Source organism: Gossypium hirsutum, chromosome D04 (assembly GCF_007990345.1).
Source record: "Gossypium hirsutum isolate 1008001.06 chromosome D04, Gossypium_hirsutum_v2.1, whole genome shotgun sequence".
Classification (NCBI taxonomy): domain Eukaryota; kingdom Viridiplantae; phylum Streptophyta; class Magnoliopsida; order Malvales; family Malvaceae; genus Gossypium; species Gossypium hirsutum.
Genome location: NC_053440.1, coordinates 31657905 through 31667933, shown reverse-complemented (window position 1 = coordinate 31667933; position 10029 = coordinate 31657905). Strand labels below are relative to the sequence as shown.

At 35.1% G+C, this 10029-nt stretch overlaps 1 protein-coding gene across 4 annotated transcripts; it reads right to left on the bottom strand.

The window, feature by feature from the left end:
• Window positions 1-788: 788 nt before the first annotated feature.
• LOC107899195 (calcium-dependent protein kinase 20) lies at window positions 789-8755 on the bottom strand. 4 transcript variants are annotated; one of them, XM_016824830.2, is made up of 11 exons: window positions 8526-8754; window positions 7309-8428; window positions 5506-5649; window positions 5242-5394; window positions 4029-4091; window positions 3441-3556; window positions 2995-3162; window positions 2110-2334; window positions 1895-1995; window positions 1444-1522; window positions 789-1344 (listed from the first exon to the last, which is right to left on the bottom strand). In XM_016824830.2, the coding sequence occupies exons 2-9, from the start codon at window positions 8135-8137 to the stop codon at window positions 1912-1914; spliced, it is 1782 nt and encodes a 593-aa protein (XP_016680319.2). In that variant the 5' UTR covers window positions 8138-8428; window positions 8526-8754; the 3' UTR covers window positions 789-1344; window positions 1444-1522; window positions 1895-1911. The 4 variants fall into 4 exon arrangements, with proteins under 4 accessions (XP_016680319.2, XP_016680318.2, XP_040947178.1 ...); XM_016824829.2 differs by having other exon boundaries at window positions 7309-8754; XM_041091244.1 differs by lacking the exon at window positions 1444-1522 and having other exon boundaries at window positions 7309-8755.
• Between the last annotated feature and the right edge of the window lie 1274 nt (window positions 8756-10029).

The following is a 10029-nucleotide window of genomic DNA, read 5'->3' as shown; positions in this document are numbered from 1 at the left end:
CTTCGTCAGTTTCTTAATTTGTTTCTGTTTTGGGAATATTTCAGAATAATAAATGATTTCACGAATTAATTTAGACTCGTGTTATGCTAAGTTTTATATTTTTTTTGTTTTTCCATTATTTAATAAGTATTCAGTTTTAAAAGTTTTTATCTACTATTGTATTATGATTTTTAGTCTTGCTTATGCATGTTATCTTAGTTTTACAAGTGATTTTAGGGATAGTTTTATTGTCGTCCTCTATAGTTTGGTGAATGCTCAATTCTTTTGTCGATTTTTGCACGCTACTTTGGACCATCCGAGGTTGATTTTCTTATTGCGTTAAGTGCTTGCAATCACTCTAGATATGTCGTGCTTGAGTTGTGACAAAACTAATTGTCAAAGTGTCAAAATGTTCTATTGATGCTGAGGCTAAAGTCCTTACTGTGTTGATGGAGTTTGTCCTTCCCCATCTATGACGAGTGTTTATTATTTTTTTCCCCTAAACTGTATGGTTCATTCATTGAATGAATTAATGAATTTAACTTTCAAAAAAAATTATTCATTTTTCTTATTAAAAATTGGTTCATGTACGTCAGTACGAGATACACGTGACATGTCACATGTCTCTGTTCAATTATTCCATTAATCATGCAGCTTTTTAACAGTATAAATGGATGAAATTTTAATAGCAGAAGACCAATTTATTTTTTAATCTAACGTACAGAGACTTGGTTATCTATTTCTTAAGAAGAAAAAATAAAATACAATTCAACTCTTAGAGAGATTTTCAAGGTACTTTTACCATCAAATGATTAATAATGATAAATTGTAATTTGAGAGTAAATAAATATCTGAGATTTGTTAGATGTGAAAACAAGAAGACGTAAGTTGTTGCATGATGGTAAAAAGGGTTGAAATAACCAATGAGTTCGGTTGTTTCTGCAATGGTCCAATCAAGGACGAGTAAAATTGAACCAAGTGGTCCGTTTTTCTGCAACAAAAATATTTAAGAACATTACAGAAACAACTCTTCAAAGCAGAGGGAAACCTACGAACCACGCCATTAACTTCGGTCCAAATAATATGGGTTCCTATAAGCTTTGACCTCTCTGCCATGGGGGCGCTCCATGTCTACAAGCCAATCTTCGCCAGCAAAATGTTATATGCCATTTTTTCTGCATAACCTTCTGAGAATCTAGATATGCTGGCCTTGCTAGTAGGCAAGATATGGTAGCAAGATGGAAGTACCCTATGATTGAGTCGACCTTAGAGGCCAGCAAGATCACTACGGGACACAGCATCGAGCGTGATACAGTTCTAAACAGAGCTGCTAAACAATTTGTGTTGAACATGGCTACCAAGTCCCTGTCAGTTTAGATGAAACATCATGCAAGTCATTGACATAAATGGTTAAAACATGGATTTGATGACATTAGATGCTAGCAGCAGAGTTTAAGGTTATACCGTGTATTCCTCCTCTTTTTTTATCTTTTTCTTTTTCAGACGAGGGCAAATGAATGGACTGATGAATGAATGACTTAACCTGGAAGAAATTGAGGGTCAAAATGAGTAAAGAGATCTCAGCTTGGGTGTAAATGTTGGATAAGAGTATATATCGGATATGAATATGTTTAAATTTTTCAAAGTTTTTGCATGTATTTTGAGGGCTTTTTTAGGGTCATGTCTCTATACATATTTCCAGATATGCATCAGACATAGGTGTCTAAGACGGGTACTTCAAGAAAAAGAAAAAGTCAGGGTAGCATAGCTCAGTATAGTGAACTGAAAAGTGCTAACAAGATTCAGATAAGGGAATCACTACCCAACTTATGATAGTTTCAGTAGGAATTACCAAAAGGTCTGAGGTTAAAAATCAAAATTGTAGTCTAAACAACCATGGAATAAGCAGTCTTACCGTAGCAAGATGATGTATCAATGCTTAAATGTTTTGTGCTTTCCGGTTAAACCTGTGTCTTGCATCATAGCTACAAACTCACTATAGTCAATACGTCCATCCTGAAGAGAAGAAATCATGATAACCGATGTATGTAAAATGAACATACATCTTTAACCAACATAATATTTGAAAGTAAAAATGGAAGTTAAAAAGTCAGCTTGTAGATTCTTTACGTTATCCTGGTCAACTTCACGTATTACATCTTCCAAGTGAACATCTTGCAAGCCAAACTGCTCACAGGCCTTTTGGAGCTCATCTGGAGTAATGTAGCCACTTCCATCTTTGTCAAAGTAGTTGAAAGCTGCAAACAGATGATCCTCTTTCTGGATCTTGTTTAGATGAAGCATGGCCGCTATGAACTCGCTATAGTCTATAGTACCACTGTTATCAATGTCTGCCTGCAGTATTTAAGAGAATAACTATACCAAATCAGCAAAAATGTTATGGCTTGGGTGCCTGGTTGGCCAGTCTTACGCCATGCATATACTGGTCAATCTCTCATTTAAGATGATGACCAGACAATGAAGTAGTTTCAAATGTAGCAAAAACTTATTATTCGAAAAAACTGCAGCTACTCTCCTAGTTCTTGATTCTTATCCATGATAATAGTTTAGTAATCGAGTGTTTCCAGTCAGGAAAAGCATTGGAAACACCTAAAACTATCCACCTCATGCATCTTTAACATTGGACCTATTCAGTGGCGAAAACGGGGGGCTTGCAGGGGCCAGCTCCCCTAAATAGAAAATTTTCCATTTAGGCCCCTTTATAATTTATAAAATTTTAAATTAGTAATGGTAAAATTGCACTTTGGCCCCCAAAAAATGATAAAAATTTGATTTAATCCTTTAAAAATTATAAATATATAGCTATTAAAATGATTAAATTACATTTTTAGTATCGTACAAATATAAAATTTAATTCTGACCCCCAAAAATATTTTCTGGCTTCACCCCTGGACCTATTAATGCCCCCTGCTAGCACTTCATACTAAAACAAGAAAAGCCAGAATCATACTACACTACAGCAAGGCAGAGATTTGTTCGGTTAAAGAGGCTTACCGCTTGCATTAACCCATTAATCTCAGAATCCTTGAGCTTAGAACCAACTTTTTCCAAACCAATTTTCAGTTCCTCAAGAGTGATATTCCCACTGTTATCTGCATCTATCATCTTAAACATTTCTTTCAGGCCTGCAATTTCCTCTTCTGATAGGCTATCAGCAATGACCTAAATATAAACAAAACTTCTGATAAGAAATATGTATAAGGATGCCATGGCCCGCAAAAGAAAAATCACAACTTGTTAGTTGCTGCAGCTGCCTGATATAATGGCTGCATTAAGCATCTAATTTGATAAAGATTCTTACTCTTTATCATTAAGAAGTTGCTTAGCCCATTCAACATGTTTCATTCATGCATGTTATTGGGGAAAAACACAATTCAATTTGAAAAATCTTCCACAACTACTATGAACTTCAGAGAGTTGAGATGAATCTGGGTACTAACTCTGATGGCAATTTTCTTCAGCTTATTCATTGCAGAAAATTGCTTCAAACGCGATAGGACAGCTGAATCAAGAGGTTTATCAGGAGCAATGCCATCCTCCTGAACCCAAGGGTGACCTGCCAAGATACAGGAAGTTAAGTAATCCCTTTACAATATATTTCTGCACCATTAGAAGTACAGAAAATAAATTTTCTCGATAACTGAAATGCTTAAAACGGTAAAGAGACAGGGAACGCATTACATCTGTCTTGAATTCTTTTGAACAATGATAAAATGCTTTCACATGGAGAAAATAATTGGAGAAGTAGAAGTATTAGTTATGATAAACTTTTCATTTTGTTTGAAAATACAAGGCAAGTGATAAATCCAAAAATTTAAAGTTCTTGGTTGATGTTGCAGAAAGGAAACACCGACCAAAATAAGAATGGCGATTCGTCTTCTTGCATTTAAGTAACTGAAATAAAACTGTTCACTGTCATCCAGATTCCTTGATTTTCAGAATATAGTTAGTGCCAATTGTCACAAAGATGTTCACTCAAAGAAGGAATATAAACCTATGTTGGTACGACCTCATTTTTCTTGAAGTACCTGCGTACAGCACCCTGTGTCCAATGCATTTCAGGACATAGGAGATATGTCCCTCCAAGGACCCTCCAAAAACATGGAAAAGAAAAAATTAAGCATACCATGTAGGCCACATACATGAGTTCGAATAACATAGCTATAAACTTTTCTGCAATCTGCAAAATATATAAGGGCAGAAACCAAGTGAAGAAAAAACTCATAAATGTGTGACAAGGTAGTCTACAGGTTAACAGGTCTCTTCTGCAAAATATATGTCCACCAAGATTTGATGGAATGCTTCCCTGATGACTAACTGGATTGTGGTTTTCAATCATCAGTTCGTAATCTCAAATTGTTTAGAATAATCACTATCCAATTTCTCAAAATTAATCCTGAAACGATCAAATCAGACACATTTTAAACACTCCCTCACCAAGCATGTCAGGCATATAAAGCAGAAAGTACAAAGTTCAGCTCAGACATTTGCAGCCACATCCAGTGCAGGCTAAGATCAACTTTTCTCCAAGACTCCAACTTCTCTAATGTTTGCTTTGAAGTCTAGCATCTTGAATCTCAGGTTACAAAATTCCCTGCTTTCCTCTGCCAACTCCAGTGGGTATAAAAAGGAATTGTTGGAAAATGGTATTCATTCAGGTCATATCATGTAGATGGAAAGAAGCAGCCACAAAGGAAAGACAAATTATGCATTGAGGTGAGGAACGAGATAAAAGCAAAGCCTATATATCTACTCGTATTGAACAGAGTAGATTAATGTAAAGCATACAATATCACTCTTTTTGTCATTCTCCTTCAATATTAGGTCATAATTTACAACTGCCAATAAAGTAAAGTACGTAGTTTTAAAGATAAAACAGACAAAAACTATTTTCTTATATGTAAGGCACTAGTTTCTATGATCCTCACATCTAGGTAGTTCTTAAAAGATCATTCACTAAATGAACACTTATTCTTCCATCTCCATAACAAAATTCTGCATGAAATTAGATTGACTGCATGACAACTTGTATTTCATTAAATGTATTCCTTTTTGGCCAAATCAAAACTGTTTCTAAAGGTATATCCAATGTAACTCTCCACTATATGATGCTGCAAAGGATCATTCAATTGAAATAGACAGAATAGCTTCAAGGCTTCCCAGATAAAATAATATTCAAGTTGACCATTTGTGCTTAAATAACAGTACGTTTTAGAGAAAGGGAGATTTATGCATACTCACAAAGAACTTCATGGGCTGTCAACCGCTTTTTAGGGTCCTTTATAAGCATTCGTCGTACCAAGTCCTTTGCACTGTTAGAGATACTAGGCCATGGCTCTGATGTAAAGTCGAGTTCACCTCTCATAACCTGCTCAAATATCCCTTGCTCCGTTTCTGATAGAAAAATTAACATCCGTACCAAATAAATCAGATGTAAGTCAACCGTGCCTGGAAGCATTTACTGATGCTTCAAACCATTGAAGCCACAAGTAGCAAAACACTCACCATCCCAGAATGGGGGAACTCCACAAAGTAAAATATAAATGATCACTCCAGCACTCCAAACATCACATTCTGGACCATAGTGCTTCTGCAACACTTCTGGAGCCACATAATACGGACTTCCAACCACATCATTGAATATTTCACCTAGAGGAAAAGGGATTAGTTCCCAGACAACAGAGTAAATTGACATAATAAAATTTAGTAAAATCCTTTATAAAGATGAATGACTCCATGTAAATGAAGGCAATGATCAGACTGTGATTTGGCTAGATATGACCACACTCTAAAAATGAGCAATAGCCAAGAAGGGTGATGAAGACATTGCACTAACTCCTATCTCCCAACCCCACCCTCTTTTTTCTTCCCCTCTTTGCTTTCTTTGCAAGGTCAATGTAATGTGCATTCAAACTTAGGTAGCCTGTGACTGTTAAGAGTCTCAATAAGGATTCCCAATATTGCTCTACCTTACATGGATCTAAAACTATTTTATGTAAAATAATTTCCATAACAGCACATGGTGATTATAAGAACTTCGTATGCTTCTCTGCAGTAACTAAGAATTTACTAACAGAATAAATATAATGGCATTTGTGATTTTTAATCTGAGAGAAAACAAAAATTAGTGAGACAGTTAGCACAGTATCAGCTGCGTAATAAAGCTAAAATTACGTTTTTTATGTTTTTTATAATTTCTTAACATAGATGGCGATTTATCAGAAGAACTGTTTTCTTCTTCGGATAAAGCTAAAATTACGTTACTATTACCGTAATATAAATGACCTAAATCTACATTAGACTCCATATTATTATTAATAATAACCTGATCTAATTTATTATTAACATTAGTTAATATTTCTTTAGACTCATGGTTTAAGTCTAAATTTTTAATTTCTGCTATATTATTAACTTTCTCTTCTATAGAACTGACCTTATTTATAACTTAGAAAAATAAAAAGAAGTCATATCAACAAGACTATTTATTCCCTTACTCAGAGATGAAATGTTGTTTTCATTTCTAGAGTCTATATGCGTAATATGATTACAAGTTTTATCTTTAAACTGACACTCAATTTGCTCCATAATATTTGTTTCTGATACCTAAGACCGTCTATTATCTATATCGTCTTCACACAACGCCTAATGTCCTCCTTGGACTCAACGGCAATAAGAAGATAGAATAACGAATATATAGATTTTGAAACAAATAACTGTGAAACAAACAGAAATGAAAATCAAAGACAAAAACTTACAATGAATATTACGATATTATTTCTCTAGAAATTCGTTACTCCAGCAGCTCTGATACCAATCGGAAGAGTAGAGTATGTAGGGTATATAGGGTAGAGTATACAAGGGGGGGAAGGGTAGAGTATGTAGGGTATAAGGTTTCTCAAGGGATAACAGGATATTTTATTCTAGCAATTGAAGATTCTCGTTTCCTTTTGCTTGAGAGAGAAATTTTGTGCTCACAGTCGCTAGGATGAATGATAATATATAATATAAAACTAAAAAGTAGGAATCTGTGCACTCAATAGTTTCATAAATAAAATGAAAATTATGTCAACTGACAAAATTTGGTCCAACTGTCCAAGAAGATAACAAAATGTTCACTCAAGCATTTATCTAGTGGCCAAAAACATTACCTTTAGCAAGAGTTAACTACTTTCAGGGCAGCAAAGTGGACAAAAAAAAATGATCAAATGTTTCCATCAGAGACATTTTAATTAAAAGTTGCTAATTGTAGTCAAACTACAAGACTGTCAAGAATGAACGAAAAAGAAGAAGTTACAACATGGGTAATACCTGGCTTAAAGAACATTGAAAGCCCAAAATCAATTGCTTTAAGTGGGGCGTCCTCATCCTTGTTAATGAACAGGAAATTTTCGGGCTTGAGGTCACGATGCATAACACCAAGAGAATGACATGCTTGAACAACACCAACCATTACCCTAGCAAGTGCAGCTGCCCTTCTCTCGGTATAATGCCCTCTCTGAATGATTCTATCAAAAAGCTCCCCACCAGCACAAAACTCCATAACAAGATAAATAGCCACAGCATCTTCGTAAGCACCTATGATTTGTATCACATTAGGGTGACCTGCGAGATGGTGCATTATATGAACCTCCCTTCTAACATCCTCCAAATCATCAGTTGAGGTCAGCTTCCTCTTGGCAATGGATTTGCAGGCGAACTCTTTCCCAGTGCTTTTTTCAACACAGAAAAACGTTGTTCCGAATTGTCCTTGACCTAACTTACGCCCCAAGCTATATAGCTCCTTCATATTCCCGGTTTTCCTTCCAAGCACTGACTCCAGTTCCGTGCTTGTCAACCTCTTCAAATTATTTGGCTTTTGACCCGAAGCCTTTTTGGCATTGTTCCCTTCCTTATTCATGGGCTCCGCATTGGGGATCTTGACGGGTTCAGGGGCAATGTTCTCAGTTGCAGCGGAATCTTGACAATCATCCGAGCCTTTGGATTTATTAGATTCGTCGGAACCTTTGTTGCTGTTATCTTCATTAGCCGCCGGCAATTGGTCCTGATTAGGCGGCCTTTGCCGCCAAACCGCCTGTGTGACAGATTGGAAGAATCCATTCCCACCAAGATTACTTGGCCCAGCGCATGCGTTCCCCATCAAAATTTCCCAAATTCTCAGGTCCTCATTATAATCATCAACTCTCTCTTCTCAATTCCAACATCAACATGGGTCCTTGATAATTCCATTAAAGAGCAAACAAAAATCGAAAGAATTCAATCTGTGAGAAGAGATCAAAGGCCTAGAACAGACCCCCAAGTCCAGCACTTTTTCTGGTCCAAACAGCCTCTTCTAGGAAAATCCACCACCAATCCAAACTAATAGATCAGGAATCCTGAATTATTTCATCAATTCGATGGGGGAAGCAAAGCTCTAGGATTTGTTCCAAATCTAAAAAAATCCCAAAAACGAAATTTAGACAGATATTGGGAAAAATTATTTCCGGGAAGATGAAGAAAATAGGTAATGGAAGCTATGAGAAGTTTACAAAGAGATCAATTTGCTTTGAATTTCGTCTCTTTTCAAAGAATATGCAGGAGAGTTCCAAATCCAAGTTATTTGGTGAAGAAACAGAAAAAAAAAATGATTGCTAAAATTTCATAATTACATCAAAAAAATTATTATTAGAATTAACATAAAAGAAAAGGGTGTTTTCCATTTTCCATTTTCCATTTTCCATGAATTGGGTTACAGTTTCATTGCATGCATTGCAGTCCTTAGGATGCACACGTCATCATATGCACCTCAGTTTTGCGCATGCCCCCCAATTGCTTTAATAAATCTAAATTATTTTCAACATTTACCATCATTTTTATTATTTACATCTACATCTTTTGATTTCGTCATTATTTTCAATCTCTCAAAAAAAAAAATTAAACCATTTTTCTTTAATAAAATTACAGGCTATGATGATGGAGGGGGTTTTTTACAAAATTATTATAAAAAAATAAAAAATAACCAAATTGTTATCTTTTTTTATTTATCAAAATATTATAATTTTTTTATTTACCAAAATATATCAAAAAAAACAAAAACCTGCAAAAAAAAACCTGTGGCGGCACCATAGGTGCCAAAGAGATTGGCCTGACCAAAGGTGCCAAAGAGATTGGCGGCACAGGACTAAAATGTAACTCTCTGCAGTTTCAAGGACTTGACATGCAAATTTATTATTTTGAATTTTGAAAGTGAATTGGTGCGCCTGTGGGTGCGTCAGTGCCAAAATTGAAACTTGGCTAATTGACTTCTAACCCTCCTTATTTATTATTTTCTTTTTATTCCTTTTCAACTTACTTTTTTATTTAATAAACAAGCCCTCAACCTATTTTTGTAGTTAAATAAGCTCTTAATCTATGATTTTTACTCATAAAAGCCCTTTATTTTATTAGTAAAGTAAATATATTTTACCTAAAGTAAAGCTATTTAAAAAAGTATAAGCTAATTCGCATTTTATGTATTATTTTGGTAATTTGATGAGAATAGTTTATTAAAAAGTAATAACTCTATTTTACTTTAATAAGTTTATTAAAAGTAATTTTATGTATTATTTTTACTTTAATAAGTAAAAATTTATAGAAAATAGAGACGTCTCATATCAGTTAGTCCAAAATTTTTTTTACCTAAAAGTATTTTTGTAAAAAAGGTGATTCTAGTGGGCAATTTACCAAAAAAAGCCGTTTTTTTTTTCAAAATTTACCAAAATGGGCCGATTTTTTGATTATTTACCGGAATGGGCCATTTTCCGAGAAATCGCGTCCCCGTCAGCGCGATGTCAGGGTACGTGTCAGGACATCGCATCCACGACAGCGCGATGTCCTGCCACGTGGCGCGTTCCAAGGGACGCGATTTTGACGCTTTTTTCACGTTTGGTTTTTTTGGCTTTTAGGGTTTAGGGTTCAAGCTTTTTAGGGTTTTTAGGTCCCGGAATAAATTATTTCAAGTTGACGTTTCTGAGCAAATAGTATAAAATCGCCTCTACCAGGATGCTATTTGAG

What these genes read in the sequence shown, in the direction of transcription:
- LOC107899195 (XM_041091244.1), bottom strand. Translation starts at nt 8,137, where the DNA reads ATGGGGAACGCATGCGCTGGGCCAAGTAATCTTGGTGGGAATGGATTC. An exon ending in ACACAGGGTGCTGTACGCAG is followed by an intron (nt 3,557 to 4,028) that starts GTACTTCAAGAA and finishes GTATCTTGGCAG; the next exon opens with GTCACCCTTGGGTTCAGGAG. An exon ending in TGAAGAAAATTGCCATCAGA is followed by an intron (nt 3,163 to 3,440) that starts GTTAGTACCCAG and finishes GTTTATATTTAG; the next exon opens with GTCATTGCTGATAGCCTATC.